The 15,877-nt window shown below is 42.0% G+C and overlaps 2 protein-coding genes across 3 annotated transcripts in view; both read right to left on the bottom strand.

The window, feature by feature from the left end:
* LOC142210791 (perilipin-2-like) overlaps nucleotides 1–9,415 on the bottom strand; it is a 118,621-nt gene extending 109,206 nt beyond the window's left edge. Inside the window, exon 1 of the mRNA XM_075280225.1 lies at nucleotides 9,347–9,415. The gene's annotated coding sequence lies outside the window, so the exon portion shown is untranslated. The remainder of the gene's footprint in view (nucleotides 1–9,346) is intronic.
* LOC142210719 (perilipin-2-like) lies at nucleotides 317–9,908 on the bottom strand. Of its 2 annotated transcripts, XM_075280091.1 has the most exons (9): nucleotides 9,861–9,908; nucleotides 9,205–9,254; nucleotides 8,523–8,718; nucleotides 7,142–7,224; nucleotides 6,790–7,042; nucleotides 6,491–6,675; nucleotides 5,107–5,235; nucleotides 4,740–5,030; nucleotides 317–1,385 (listed from the first exon to the last, which is right to left on the bottom strand). In XM_075280091.1, exons 2-9 carry the CDS (start codon nucleotides 9,235–9,237, stop codon nucleotides 1,266–1,268), a joined length of 1,290 nt encoding a protein of 429 aa, XP_075136192.1. In that variant the 5' UTR covers nucleotides 9,238–9,254; nucleotides 9,861–9,908; the 3' UTR covers nucleotides 317–1,265. The 2 variants fall into 2 exon arrangements, with proteins under 2 accessions (XP_075136192.1, XP_075136200.1); XM_075280099.1 differs by lacking the exons at nucleotides 317–1,385; nucleotides 9,861–9,908 and adding an exon at nucleotides 9,347–9,399 and having other exon boundaries at nucleotides 4,434–5,030.
* Nucleotides 9,909–15,877: the final 5,969 nt, after the last annotated feature.

The following is a 15,877-nucleotide window of genomic DNA, read 5'->3' as shown; positions in this document are numbered from 1 at the left end:
TCAGTATATATAATTTATAACAGCGGTGACCCAGCAGCTATGGTGACCTCCACATTTAAACACGCAACATCTGCCATAATATAGCGAATGCCAGGATGGCTTATTTATTCTGCTTCCAGGACATCAACTTGAAGAACTGACTTTGCGTGCTGCCATCTCTAAAAGGAAAGGATTGAATTTTTTTTTATTATTTTTTGGGGGAGGGGGATTTGGAAGAGATGTGGGAGTAACAGAATTACTGTGAACATAGGTTCCACGGTCCCCAAATAAGTTAAAAGAAAAAAAAATACATCTCTCAAAAGGCAACATCCAGGAATTTTACTGTGAACTTAATTCTTTATTTAATTTACAACACTGAAAGTAAGATGCAGAAATAAGTAGAAAACCACCAAAGCAAAAACTGGCATGTTATCAGATCCTTCTATCATTAAGAAAGATTCTAAGCAGTAAAAGGCAATATGGTTACTTGTTGGTGTTTAAGGAAACAACCTGACAGTGAAATATAGTTTGTATAATAAAAATGATAAAGGAGCATTAACATGTTAGTTCTGCCAGGTATTACATACCGTGTTTCCAAGAAAGTAGGACCCCCCCTCCCCCCCAAAAGTAAGGCATGCAGGGGGTTTCTGTTGAATTGCCTAATATAAGGCATCTTCCGAAAATAAGGCATGCCCAAAAATCATTGCAGCCAGTTGAACACTGTGCGATATGCTCCGTGTGCACAGGAAAGCCGGCTGCTGCCTCTGCTGTGGTATCCACTGTCCCTGCTGCTGTAGGATGAGCTCCACCAGATCATCCCGGAGCACAATGCACAGCATCCAGCCAGCTGCAATGCCAGTGAAGTGAGGCTCTCCAGCGCAAACGCCGGAAGCATCGCTAAGCCCTGCTTACCGCTGCCCGGACAAACAGGAGCACTAGTATTGCTATGAAGATGAAAAAGGTAAGTATACCACCTTACTCCCCCCCTACACTACCTACAACCGGCAGTCATGCCGGCGCTCCGCTAAGGAAGTGCCAGCATGACTGCCGGTTGTCATAAGACGTCCCCAAAAATAAGACAGTTCCTATATTTAGGATGACAATTTAATATAAGACACTGTCTTATTTTCGGCGAAACATGGTATTTGCTAGTTCTACCTTAATGTGTATGGCAATAGAGATTGATAGGGGCCACATTATGTCACCACTACTTTTATACTGCATCAATAGTGTAACACCCATGGAAAGGTTTGAAAGACAGTATGCAGAATAAAGTACATTCCAATTTACTCTCGATTTATTAAGCGCCCATTAGCTTGGGAGAAGTCTTGCATTTCTTCCTCTTCCAATACATCTGGGTTGTCATCAGTTTCTGAAGTAAGGTCATTGATGCTGAAGTTTGGTACCTAGTAAAAGACATTTAACATTTAGCAAGCAAATTTTAGAAACAAAAAACAAAACACAAGTATTGCATTAGATTCCAGACTGCCATAGGCAAGGACTTTTTTTTTTTTTTTTTTTACACTGTAGACTGTTGTACTTTTCTACCAATACAGCATGATAAACTTCTAAAGGCAACCAGTAAAGTGGTTTTTCCACCATGAACTGACCATGGGCAAAACAGAGGAATTACCTTTCCATTGTAGCTCCTAAATGTTTGAAAGCATAAATAGTCACATGCATACTTATGACCTATCCACAGAATAAGTAATCAGTATTTGATGTTAGAGACTGACACCCAAATCTGTTCTACATGTTGGAAGCTGCTTACAGACAAGTAGCAGAACTCAGATTCTAATAACAGGAGCACTGCTGCAGGTCACTGGAGCCACAGCTATGCAGTAGACAGGGCTGCTGCACCGTTCCCATTACTTTAATAGGGTTGTTGCTGCGTGCACAGTATCCAGTAACAGCTCCAACATCCAAAGGCTGCTGGAATAGATCTGTAGAGGGTCTGGTTGTCAGACCCTGACAGATGACAACCTGATTAATCCATCATGAAGCAGACATGTTTCAACTAGGGCTGGACAGTTCAAATTCACCATTATGAGGAAGCACAATTCCAATCAACATTGAGAAAACTATACTAGCCTCACCCTGCAGTCTGATATGTACTAAGCAGGTTTCCTCCCACACACACTAGTCAGTTTTACTGTAGTCATTGATCACTGCAGAATGAGGACGCCCACAGAAAATAAGTGTTCTGTCAGCTCTCTGAATTTCTTTAAAGCATAACCAAATTATAAATCAAGTTAATGCGAATCTAACCCCAGCAGTTGAAAGGTAAGCCTTTCATGATTCCCATACCTCACCAAGTGATATGTACCCTCTAGCTGGAGAGGGAAGTATGCCAGATTTAACTAGTGTGATTTCATATATGTACAACAGCAGCTGAGGGTATGATGCCCCAACTAGCTTCTCAGGAGAGCTGTGTAGTAAATTTTATGCACAAGATACCAATTGCAACTTAAGAAAAACTAGCCTAAAATATGCTCATGTTCCTGGATGCAATGCTAGCTGTAGCCAGCATTTTCACTTGTGTAAGTAGGTGTGAGCTGTGTGTGCCCATGTACCAAACTGCAGTTCTAGTAGAGTTCAGTTCTCCAGACATTGGAATAGATTCCAGCCTATTTCTCATTAATGACCTCAATAGAAAAACTTCAGCAAGTATTGAGAAACAGCCTGAGGTATGGTTTAAAGTAAAGGCCAATTTAACATTGAGAATTAAGGCTTTAGTACAAAAGTAGTGAATTTGTTAATGGGACATTATAGTATGCACATGACTCACTTTTAATGTCCCTTCCCCTCAAGGTTCTAAAGAGACTTTAGACTCAAGGATGAAAGCACTGGGGGGGGGGTTGTTTTTCCTTAGAGAATGGCCCCATAATCAAGTATTGGGAAACAATGTATTTTTTCACACAACCAAAAATTGAAAGCAGTTAATGAGATTAAGCCTGGAGAGCAACTTGACAGTCACTTAAGAGGCAATGCATCTCAGACTCAGCCCTGCAGGTTAGTTGGGGCACTGAATGTTCATGTGTGGATTGGAGAGTACTCAGACTAAAAGGGGTATTCACATTAACATATTAGTAAAGTTAAAAGTTTTTGCAAATAGGTAAATTCAGCAGTTTTTCCCTAGCCATCTTAGTGGTGACTTGTCTTGATTGGTTGCCAATGGTTATGACCACAAATGCAGAAACTTTATATGGTTTGAGAATTGTCAAAAACCCAGCCATGATTTTCTTATTGTAGCTGGGTTATCAGGCAGGGACACTACATGTATGAGAAGATATTGCAGTCTCATTAAAGGAAATCATTGTTGATTTTATGACCTTAGAAAGATATTGCATTCATGGTTGTATCCAGTGTCAACCGATCAAGACCACAAGACAGACCAAAGAGGGGAAAAAAAAAAAAAAAAAAAAAGTTAACTTGCAAATGTGTAACTTAATAATCTAAAAATGGTTATGTACATAGGAATAACCCTTTAAGGCTAAGGCCCCACGGACTGTAATCGTAGCTCTAAGGCGTTGCAGAAAGAACGGCTGCGTGAACGCATTGCGGTTCTTTCCGCAGCGCTTTGAAGAGAAATCAGTTTTCCTCTGTGTACTCTTAACATATCTACGGGAAAGCCAATGGCATTTCTGTAGATTTGACATGCTGCGATTTCTTCCGCAAAGTGGGCATGGGATTCGCATGAATCCCATTCCCCTTTGCTTGCACTGTAAAACACTGCAATTTTTTCCCCACAGCGCAAATCGCATCATTTATGTCCCATGGGGCTCCAGCCTATGAAAGTTTATCACTGCCCCAAATACTTTAAACTACTCCCATAGCGCTGTAAATGCTGTTAGCATTCCATCACACATTCAACTCATCCCCCAATGATTTGATTCACCCAATGCCAGTTGATCACCACACTGCCTATGATGCAACATCTACATCACAATAGGAGTAGTTTAGAGTAGCTGGGGTTATGATAGACTCCCTTCAAGTATTTTTTCGGCTTCTAGAGTTAGTCCCGAGTTACATATTTATACAGAACATTTTATGCTAATCAGTACAATGTTAATGATGGGTATGGCATTTTAGGCTTCAAGTTATAAGCCATTACAGCAAAACCTCTTTGTGACATCCTATTGAGAGAGTCATTTTACCCTGATGCTTGGTGCTCCTCACTGGTGTATATGAAAGGCCAGGGGAATCATGTGTGAAGCCAAGAGGCACCAGATACTACTACATGTAGAGATGGCCTCATTTGGAGGGTTTGTCTTACTGTAGGAGCATCATTTATGGAGTATTGCAGGTAAACATTCACAATAAGGCAAGTGGAGGTTGGTCAGAACCAGACAAGGCCTGGTAGCAGCACAGTATGTACACAAACCTTTAGACACTGACAAGTTGATGCAGACATTTTATTAATACAAAAATACAAACAGTAGACAGTGTACATAGTGCGGTTTACACATTGATGCATGTACCAGTCAGGGAAAGTTTGTGAGTATACGCAGACACCCAAGAGTAAGACAAAGTCCAATGTTGAGACAAAACCCATCCACAACCATTATGTGGCCTCTTGTATTACATTTCACCTTAATGTGAGGGACAGGAATGGTTAAAGTGTAGCTAGATTCACTTAAGTGCAAAGTTGCTTTGACTGATTTCCCTCCCCCTCAGTCTTCTTGGTTGGCAGAGTCGCCCCCATCAACTTTATGCTCCCCATCTTGGCTACCAGCCGCTTGTGGGTAAAAAGGACCTACCAGCCAATTTAGCGGAGTGTTGTTAACAAAGTAGTCCATCACATCATCCAAAGAATCCTTCATTTTTGTGAACTGGTCCCTAGTGGTGGCTAAGAGGCTGTCTGACATTTCTCTGAAGGAAGAGGCAGAACGGAAGTTTTGATAGACGTCTGCAGCCATGGCGCTAACATTCTGAGCCTTGTTCTGGATGTTTTGTGGGAGACCTTGAACGCTGGAGACCAGAGACAGACATGTGGTTTGCAGTTGTTGAGAGAGATTCCGGGCAATAGTTAGCGTGCGGGATTCAATTTGCTGTAAAGAGATATTGACATGTTAAGCTTCTACCCTGAAGATGGTCCTAGTATACATTTTATAGTAATGTCATTACCTCAGGGCTTTCTCCACTAGTTTCTTGTTCTGTGCCTTTTGTCCACTCCACCCACTTATTGTAGATCTTCTCCTGAGCATCATGGATTTTCTGATTAGCACCACTCATGTTCCTTCTTGCATATTCAATCTAAGATAACAAGGAAATATAATATATATATATATATATATATATATATATATCTACTGTAAGCAAGAGCATGCCTAGAAAATTCAGCAAGTGATGTTACATCCAGTATATGGTGCCCCAAAGATGGCTTCTGTGACCTTATATAGTAGAAACCTCCATTTTTCTCTTCTGATGTGAAGAGATTTGAACTGGCCAATATCCTAAGTAGGGGGCAACATGAATCAGTCTGCTGATGTCTCCTACAGTGGAGCCACCTATAGGAAAATTCAGATGGCTTTTGTCAAGTATTCAACTGCTGTGGCTGGGGGACCCCCCCCCATTTTTCGCTGCAAAAACTGAACACTGTAGTATAGATTACAAGCTGCAGTTTCCAAGCAGTGCACATAGCCCTGCCAGAAATAAAATAATGCACACTGCAGCGCATGGATGGGTTGCATTAAAATTCCTTAAGCTACTGTAATTCTCAGCATATTAGCTGCTGGTGATTCTGTAAGTAGTTAACCGATGGCAAACTCAGGACATGACAAAGATGCCAGGATCATTAAGGCACTGACAAGTAGGGGGCTGCCTGTGGAGAGTCAGTCTGAGAGTCTACTTCTGAATTACTGTATAGACTCGAGTATAAGCCTGGGGGGGGGGGGGGAAATGCAGCAGCTACTGGAAAATTTCAATGGTTTTTGGGTGCAGTAGTTGCTGGGGGAGGGGGTGTTTTGGTTGTCTGTCTGCTCCTTCCCTGAACTTGAGGACTGGGTATTTTTCCCCCCACATGGAATTCAGCCTGGCAGACTATAGGGTATCTGCAGTGCTCCTATTAACCCCTTCCTAACGGAAGAGGAGCACTGCAGATACCCTATATTCAGTAGACCGGGCACTTTCAGACACAGGGACACAATGTATGTGTTTCACAGTCATTTTCTACTTTTATATATATTTTAGGGAAAGGAGGCATTTAGAACTTAATTTTCTTATAGCTTCTTTTTTTCACTATTTTATGGGAGATTCTCTAAATTTCTGTTGTGGCTGGCCATAAACCCCCCTCCCAAAAAAAAAAAAAACTATTTTTTTTGCTTGACTTGACTATAAGCCGAGGGGGGGGGCTTTTCTCAGCACAAAAACTGTGCTTAAAAATTCGGATTATACTCAAGTATATACGGTATGTAGATTTTGTGCACATGGTAAAATCATATACCACTACAGTTTAAGGAGCTTCTGAGAAATATTTTAGGACTGGCAAGACTAGTTATAGTTTACTAACCAGATCAACTGTATTCTGGAGCTGAGCAATTGCTTCCTGACTTCTGCACTTAGCATCCTTGATCCGGGTCAAAGCTTGTTGATAAGCACGCTTGCGCGCCTTGGTAGACAGGGATCCCAATCGAATATAATAGCTAGGCTTATCCTTGGACAACTCAAAGCCTTCTGTTATAGTTGCTTCTTTAGCTAGAAAATAAAAATACATGCATGTAGGTTTACCCCAAAAAGGAAGTACAAATATTTATGGAAAGGGCATCTCCTATACATAATCCAGCTTTATGTGTGTAGGCACCTTCTTACCTAACTCTTCATCAGTTGGTGGCAAGTATTGTTCCAGAAGTGTCTCAGACTGGGTTAGTGCATTATCTACACGACTGCTCACGATTTTCACTACACTGCTCCCAAGAACAGTGTTAATGCTGCCATTTACAACAGCCTTAGTCATCTCCACACTGTCCTGCACAGCTCCTTTGGTTTTATCAACTACGCCGGTGATACTCTGAACAACAGCATCTTTGGCCCCAGTCACCACTCCTGAGGCATTAGCCACAACCTAAAACAGAAATACAGTTTTAGACTAGATCAGCTCATGAGTAATGCATTTAGCTAGTCATACTGCAGAATAGGTTTATTACATGACTTTAGAACCTACCTTCTCAGAAGGCTGGTAAAGAATAGGCAGCTTCTCTTCAATCTTATCCAGCCCAACACAGGCAATGTTGTTAGCCAGAGCAACTAGGAGGAGAAAGAAAGTTAGTTTTTCCTCTGTGATGCAACCCATAGTCATCAGTATGCTGCAAGCCAGCAGAGGTCGTAGTGTGTAATGCTTGGACTGTGTGTAGCATGACATTTGGCCTACTTACTATGGTAGGAGGGAATGAACTAAACATTAAGAGCAAATCCCACATTTCAAGGGAAAGTTACAGGACCTTTCATCACCTCAAGATCTAGCATCAGGTAGCATATGGTACAGTTGGAGATTCTCTAACTACCACCATTTCTGACCTGCTGCATGATGTAAAAGCTGATGACAGATTCTCTCTTAAGCGATTTCTACATTAACAGATCCTTCCCCACTCATTTCTCTCATGCAGTAGCAGACAAAGGGTATGATTGCACAACTGACACTGCTCTTTGACAGTCCAGAACCTGAATAGCAACACCAAAAGGAACAGCATTTATTGCTCTAAGGTATGGGCTAGAGAAAAAGAAAAAGCCGACTTCTAGAATCAGTGGCCGTTGCATGATGCAAAAAGCTGAGGAGAGATTCTCTTTAAAGGGATTACACCACTAAAACACTGTTTTGTGTGCTTTAGACGTCAGAATAGCCTTTAGAAAGGCTATTCGTCTCTTACCTTTAGATGTGGTCTCCGCCACGCCATTCCTTAGAAATACCTTTTTTTTACCAGTATGCTAAGGAGTTCTCCGCAGCAATGTCAGAGAATCCGCTCCAGCGATGCCTTCAGCTGCACCCTCCCCTATTCTGTGCAGGCGTCACAGATGACTAAGGAAGACAACAGTCGGCTCTGCCAGCAAGACACTGGTAGAGCCGACTGCGCATGCCGGCCATTACTTCAAGGCCGCAAGGCAAGACTGCGCAGGAGTCAGAGCTGACGAAGGAGGAAGACGACAGAAAAGGGGAGGATGCAGCTGAAGGCGTCGTCGCTGGAGTGGGTTCTCGGGCAGCAGTAGGGATGCCCCCCTCGCCGTTTGAACGCTGGGGCCCGCCCTCATTGCTGCAGAGAACTCATTAGCATACTGGTTAAAAAAAAAAGTGTATTTCTAAGGAACGGCACGGCGGAGATCACATCTAAAGGTAAGAGACAAATAGCCTGTCTAAAGCACACAAAACAGTGTTTTAGTGGTAGAATCCCTTTAAAGCAATTCCTACATTAACAGACCCACCCCCACCCATATCTCTAGCTTGCCAAGCGTATTATCAGACAAGGTTGTCTAGAGGAAGGGCATTTCTAAGTATGGAAGACAGAACTAAAGATACTAAACCCCTTAGTTAGCAGTGACTTAGTACATACTTTGAGGCTCAAGTTTCTGTAGGATTGGCATGGCACTGGTCATTGCCACAGATGTGATAGTCTTCACACTCTTCTCGGCAACATCACATACAGACTTCAGGTACGGATGGTTCTCTTTGGTGGTCACATAGGCAGATGACACCATATCATAAGTTGAGCTCACCAATGGGAGGTTAATCAACCTTACCACCACGTTCTAAGAAAACAAAATAAGTTACAAATACTTGACAAGCGCTATGCCTAAACCATAGTATATGAAGATAAAGCTAGAAATGTATATTAGCAGAACCTTGGGTTTTACATTAAAAAAAAATGCTAATCCTTAAGTTAGGTCCTCAGTAAAGATCTGTGGAAACACACTAGACAAGACATATGCTATAGCCCTATTTTATAGACACTTTAAGTAGTAAGGACCCCATACAGTCAAATAACACACCAGAGAACTAGTGCCAACCTATCATCAGAATGCCAAGACCCCCTCAGCTATAGAGAATGATACATTAGTAGCCATTTCTTGATGCCATAACAGGTAGCCCAGATCCTTTCATAGTATAGAAGTACCACAGGTAGAGAATACAGAGAAGCTGATGCCTAGTGTATCATAGCATGCCCTGTAATAACACTATACAGCTGGCTCACCTGCACCTCAGGGATCACCCACTACATAATGCTCAGGACGTACCTGTTGCTGCTGCTGCTCCACAGTTTCAGCCATACTGCTACGTAGAAAACCTGCAAAACCCAAAGCACAGGGTCAAACACAAGAGATGAAACCACATAAGGCGGCGGCGGCGGCAGCAGCAGCGAGTCTAAGCAGCACCCACCGAGTGTCTCCTCAGAAGTCTCTATACAACACCAGTACACCCAGCACCAGGAGCGAATGTCTCCTAGCACGGAGTCTGCGCACTTATAGGCGGCTGGCCACGCCCACCTAACTAGGCGCTGCCCCGCAGTCAGCTGACTGGTGAGACGGCTCCATGACGTCATGTAGTTGGCTCTAATGAGCGCCAATGGGAGCGTGCGCGGCAGTCAGAGGTGAAGGCTATGACAGACTATGTGTGTCCGACTAGTCAGCGATGTGTTCTGTTCTAAACAGCGGGATCATGGCTGCTCTTTGTGGGCAGAAGTAGCCTGAAAACTTCATGTTTTATTGCAGTGTCAACAGCAGAGATAGATGTGATCTGCTTGTAGATGTGACTATTTGTTCTACATGTCTTTTTAATGGATCGCACCATGCGACCTCCATTACGCTTAAAGGGCTTGTCCAGACATAAATGAACAATCCTTTTAATGTTTACATCAGCCGGGGGCATTGGAAAAAATAAAATGTATACTCACCTGTCCCCCATGCTCCAGTGTCCTACGGCGTGTCCGGGTTCTGCTCCGGTAGCGTCTCCCAGGTCTCTTCCAGTGGTCTGCTGAAGCTGTTGATTGGCCTCATAGGTCACATGATCGCTGAGGTCACTCAGAAAAGGGCCTGCGATGTCATCACGTGACATCACGGGACCTTTTCATGAGGCCACTGATTGCTATGTGAGCAGAAGAACCGAGATGCGTGGGAGGACACTGGAGCATGGCAAACAGATATGTGTATACATTTTTTTTAAAAAAAATTCCCCTTTCCTGGCTGATTTAAACGTTAAAAGGGTTTTCCATTTTTGCCTGGACAACCTCTTTTGAATAGGCAGCCGATTTCAGCATTAAGGGCTGGTTCACACTAGAGTTCAGGGTCTCTGTCCCCCATTCCACTTTAAAGAGGACCTTTCACCACTTGGGGCACATGCGATTTTATATACTGCTAGAAAGCCGACAGTGAGCTGAATTCACGGCTTTCATGTTCTGTGCCCCCGGTGAAGAGCTATCGGTGCCGATACTGTTGCTCTTCACCGTAAGAAGGGCATTTCTGACAGTCAGGAACGCTCTTCCTCACAGTAACGCCTATAGCGTTGTACTGTAAGAGTGGTGAGGAACGCCTCACTGATAAATGAGTAATGGGGAGGTGTTCCTCACTGCTCTCACAGTACAGCGTTATAGGTGCTACTGTGAGGAAGGGCGTTCAAGACTGACTGTTTTTTAAGCGGATAGGGTTTCCGTTGTACAGGTCCCCAAGTGGACCCAAAAAACGTAAACTTGCACTCTAGTGTGAAGTGAGAACCTTTCTTCACATTCATTGAACTATCATCCATATGTCATCTGTGCCGTTTTCTACACGTAGCCTTATTTATATAGAGCATCATAGTGGGTTCAGATGTAGGTGTGGATGTGTTTCCTACTATAGAGGCCTAGTCACCTCTCCTGACATGTCTGTGTTAGTAATTATTCAATGTATTGTAATGTAAAATACTCAATGTATGTACTAAATCTATTCAACTTCTGTTTTTCCTCCAAGAAATAAATGAATAATTTCACAAATATTACTAGTTGAGGGCCCATCCCAGTATATCAGTGTCAGAATACTGTATATAGGTGGAACACACCTTTATTAAGGTGAATAGTAAAATACAGTTCTCAATTTAGTCATACATTTCTAGGATTAGAACCAGAGGAAGAGCAAATGCTAAATAATAAGAAAAAATGCTCCACAGTATTGGTAGTTATATAATATAATTGAAGTAATTAATATTTTTAGTAATTTTTTTTTCAATTCCACCAAAACTGGCTCCAACTTCACAGCCCTACTTCTTTGCTTCTTTTTATATTTTTATATTTTCAGATTTCCTTTTTCAATTGAGTGAGGGACATGTGGACTATCATTTAGTCACTGGAGAGGTTTTTTTTTTTATTTTGATGGAGCATCTCCCATTTATCTTGATCATCATCATACATTGGATGCCACATTTTTTATATTCATGACTGTTCTTACTTTTACATATTTATATATTGTTATCGTTCACAATATTTTTATTGTTTCTTCTTTTTCCTTTTATATTTTTCCTTTGCTTTTTTTTGCACCTATTTACAGAGCTCTTTTTCTCACCATTTTTCTATCACGTTTTGTTTTATTTTCTATTATTGTATTTCATTCTTATACAGTATATGCACTAATATGGTAGTTTTGCTCCTTATTGATTATTGTCTCTCTTATATGATATACATATTGTCTGGATTTGATTGACATGGCCAACCCTTCTGTTATACCGACCCTCCTCTTGAGTTTAAAAGGCCTTTGGCTATCTTGACTGGTCCTTCATGATAGCCACTTTGGTGGAATTTGGATTCTCAGGGGCCTTTCTCTTTGCAGTTAGGGCATTCTATTCACTTCCTTCGGCGGTTGTTAAACTTCCACACACCTCCTCCTTGTCATTCTCTATTCATAATGGGACCTGTCAAGGTTGCCCATATTTCTGCCCTGTGTATAGAGCCCCTAGCATCTAAAATACTAACCCTGATATTAGGGGAGTGCCAATACAGGACCGGAATTTTAAAATCAGACTTTTCACTGATGATGTCTTATTTAACCCTTACTAACCTCCACACCACTCTACAGAGCTTCATGTCAATGCTACAGGACTATGGTTGTCTTTCCAGCTATAAAGTGAATCCTTCGAAGACAGAGACTCTTCCCTTAAACATTTTGGACTCCGCTCTCCAACTTCTCCACCATAATAATGATTTTCAATGGAGAGATCTCTCTGTCTGCTATTTGGGGATCCAACTGTCTTCCTCCCAGATCTCTAAGTATTATGTATTCGGTTAACTACCCTGTCTATTTCATGTTCTCCGTTCCTGCCTGGATACACACGTGAACAAATTTGTTGGTACCCCTTGTTTTATGAAAGAAAAACCCACAATGGTCACAGAAATAACTTGAATCTGACAAAAGTAATAATAAATAAACTACATGTTGACTAGCCACAAAGCTTTTGGGAGAATGTCCTATGGACAGATGACGCAAAAATCAAACTTTCTGGCAAGGCACATCAGCTCTATGTTCACAGACGGAAAAATGAAGCATGTCTTGAGAAAAACATTGTCCCTGCTGTGAAACATGAAGGAGGCTCTGTTATGCCCTGGGGCTGCTTTGCTGCATCTGGCACAGTGTGTCTTGAATCTGTGCAGGGTACAATAAAGACTATCAAGGGATTTTAGAGAGAAATGTGCTGCCCCATGTCAGAAAGCTTGGTCTCAGTCATGGGTCTTGCAACAGGACAATGGCACAAAACACACAGCTAAAACACCTAAGAATGGCTAAGAGGAAAACATTGGACTATTCTGAAGTGGCCTTCTATGAGCCCTGACCTAAGTCCTATTGAGAATCTTTGGAAGTAGCTGAAACATGCCATCTGGAAAAGGCAACCTTCATACCCAAGACAACTGGAGCTCATGGTTTGCTCATGAGGAGGGAGCCAAAATATCTGTTGAGAGGTGCAGAAGTCTCATTGACAGTTACAGGAATCGTGTGATTGCAGAGATTGCCTCAAAAGGTTGTGCAAGAAAATATTAAGTTAAGGGAACTGTCATTTCTGTCCAGGCCGGTTTCATGAGGTTTTTTTGTTTTTGTTTTTTTTGTTTTTTTATAATTCTGTTGAAGCGAAAAGCAATGTCTGACTTTCATTTGTTCATTATCATAGAATTTTTATCTGTTATTACTTTTGTCAGATTCAAGTTATTTCTGTGACCATTGTGGGTTTTTCTTTCATTAAATGAGGGGTAACTACAATTTTGTCCATGTGTGTAAGTGGTCCCCCCTGCACATTTCCCTTATAGGCAGTATCAGAGCGGTCAAAATGACACTTCTCCTAAAGCTCCTCTACCTGTTGCTGTACCTTACTCTGAAATACATTGCCCCGAAAGGGTCTTGTCCATTTTAGATTGAATGCGAAACAGACAGACATGTGAGAAAGACAATGTGGAGAAAAAGGGAAAGCTGTAGGGAGGAGAGAGAAACATTTTTTTTGCAGGAACAGTATTCTTAAGGGAGCCTGTCAAGCTCTCCAGGTTGCGAGCATCTTTGTCCCTAGCAAGAAAGTCAGTGTCCGATGGAAGAGCTGTGGCTTTCCATGTCAAAGCAGTTAGAGTTTTGGCCACAGTGCAAAGATAAGAACAGTCAGACAGATTTCTTGCCCATCTGTCTAGGAGGCAAATTTAATAAATATATCAGAGGGTCAAGAGGGACTTGTATAAACAGTCTATCTGTGACTCCCTTATCCCTCCTCCAAAACTAATGTGTCAAGGGGCAGGTCCAAAATGTATTGTTAGAGTGTGCCCACTGCAGAGAGACATCTCCAGCATACTAGGGGGATTGTTGGATTCACTGAGTGCAGCAAAGCCTGTGTATGGTACCAATGCATGAGAAGTTTGTACTGCGTCTCCCAGAATGTCAAACAGGATGAACATCTAGTGGCATGCAACCAATTTGTTGGGTGGTACAGGGCTTCCTTCTACAGTCCTATGAAAAAGTTTGGGCACCCCTATTAATCTTAATCATTTTTAGTTCTAAATATTTTGGTGTTTATAACAGCCATTTCAGTTTGATATATCTAATAACTGATGGACACAGTAATATTTCAGGATTGAAATGAGGTTTATTGTACTAACAGAAAATGTGCAATATGCATTAAACCAAAATTTGACCGGTGCAAAAGTATGGGCACCTCAACAGAAAAGTGACATTAATATTTAGTAGATCCTCCTTTTGCAAAGATAACAGCCTCTAGTCGCTTCCTGTAGCTTTTAATCAGTTCCTGGATCCTGGATAAAGGTATTTTGGACAAACAATTCAAGTTCAGTTAAGTTAGATGGTCGCCGAGCATGGACAGCCCGCTTCAAATCATCCCACAGATGTTCAATGATATTCAGGTCTGGGGACTGGGATGGCCATTCCAGAACATTGTAACTGTTCCTCTGCATGAATGCCTGAGGATTTGGAGCGGTGTTTTGGATCATTGTCTTGCTGAAATATCCATCCCCGGCGTAACTTCAACTTCGTCACTGATTCTTGAACATTATTCTCAAGAATCTGCTGATACTGAGTGGAATCCATGCGACTCTCAACTTTAACAAGATTCCCGATGCCGGCATTGGCCACACAGCCCCAAACCATGATGGAACCTCCACCAAATTTTACAGTGGGTAGCATGTGTTTTTCTTGGAATGCTGTTTCTTTTTGGACGCCATGCATAACGCCTTTTTTTATAACCAAACAACTCAATTTTTGTTTCCAAAATGAAGCTGCCTTGTCCAAATGTGCTTTTTCATACCTCAGGCAACTCTATTTGTGGCATACGTGCAGAAACGGCTTCTTTCTCATCACTCTCCCATACAGCTTCTATTTGTGCAAAGTGCGCTGTATAGTTGACCGATGCACAGTGACACCATCTGCAGCAAGATGATGCTGCAGCTCTTTGGACGTGGTCTGTGGATTGTCCTTGACTGTTCTCACCATTCTTCTTCTGTGCCTTTCTGATATTTTTCTTGGCCTGCCACTTCTGGGCTTAACAAGAACTGTCCCTGTGGTCTTCCATTTCCTTACTATGTTCCTCACAGTGGAAACTGACAGGTTAAATCTCTGAGACAACTTTTTGTATCCTTCCCCTGAGCAACTATGTTGAACAATCTTTGTTTTCAGATCATTTGAGAGTTGTTTTGAGTAGCCCATGATGCCACTCTTCAGAGGAGATTCAAATAGGAGATCAACTTGCAATTGGCCACCTTAAATACCTTTTCTTATGATTGGATACATCTGGCTATGAAGTTCAAAGCTCACTGAGGTTACAAAACCAATTTTGTGCTTCAGTAAGTCAGTAAAAAGTAGTTAGGGGAATTCAAATCAATAAAATGATACGGGTGCCCATACTTTTGCACCGGTCAAATTTTGGTTTAATGCATATTGCACATTTTCTGTTAGTACAATTGTCACGGGATGGTTAGAGTCCGGCAATAGGCAATGTGTAATATATATTTCATGTGGAATGTATTCTCTAACCTGTTGTAAACATCAGTGTGTAGTTGGCTGATTCGGGTCTAGTGTGTTAGCACATTGTATGCAAATACCTCTAACTAGTGAGGACCAGTGAGGACAATGGGTGGAGATAATCTGATCAGTGTCTCCAAGAAGATGTTGGATGGTGCATTGTCCATAGTAGACAGGGAGTCTGCTCTCCTTGGTATAGGTGAGGGGGGAAGGATCTGTGACTCAGCCCTTCCCACCCACAGATATAGGTGTAACAGTTTTAGTATATAGTTGTAGCAGCAGTTAGTATGTGTTAGCCGGCCTGTGCACAGCTCTGTAGAGAGCCAGGATATAGTTACAGGACCAAGGAACCAAAGTTATCATTGGATTGTGACTTCTGTGGACTTATTGTTATTACGGTTGATGTGACCGCTGCCGGCTACTAACTTTGTGGATTACAATA

The sequence above is a fragment of the Leptodactylus fuscus genome, chromosome 1 (genome assembly GCF_031893055.1).
Source record: "Leptodactylus fuscus isolate aLepFus1 chromosome 1, aLepFus1.hap2, whole genome shotgun sequence".
NCBI classification, from domain to species: Eukaryota; Metazoa; Chordata; class Amphibia; order Anura; family Leptodactylidae; genus Leptodactylus; species Leptodactylus fuscus.
Note: the sequence above shows the minus strand (reverse complement) of the source record. Positions and strands in the feature narration are given on the sequence as shown.

Bases quoted from the DNA above. Each gene is read 5' to 3' on its own strand.
- LOC142210719 (XM_075280091.1), bottom strand. From the start codon at position 9,237: ATGGCTGAAACTGTGGAGCAGCAGCAGCAACAG. The intron at 7,043-7,141 runs GTAGGTTCTAAA...TTTCTGTTTTAG, and splicing joins TTTACCAGCCTTCTGAGAAG to GTTGTGGCTAATGCCTCAGG. The intron at 6,676-6,789 runs GTAAGAAGGTGC...TTTATTTTCTAG, and splicing joins ACCAACTGATGAAGAGTTAG to CTAAAGAAGCAACTATAACA.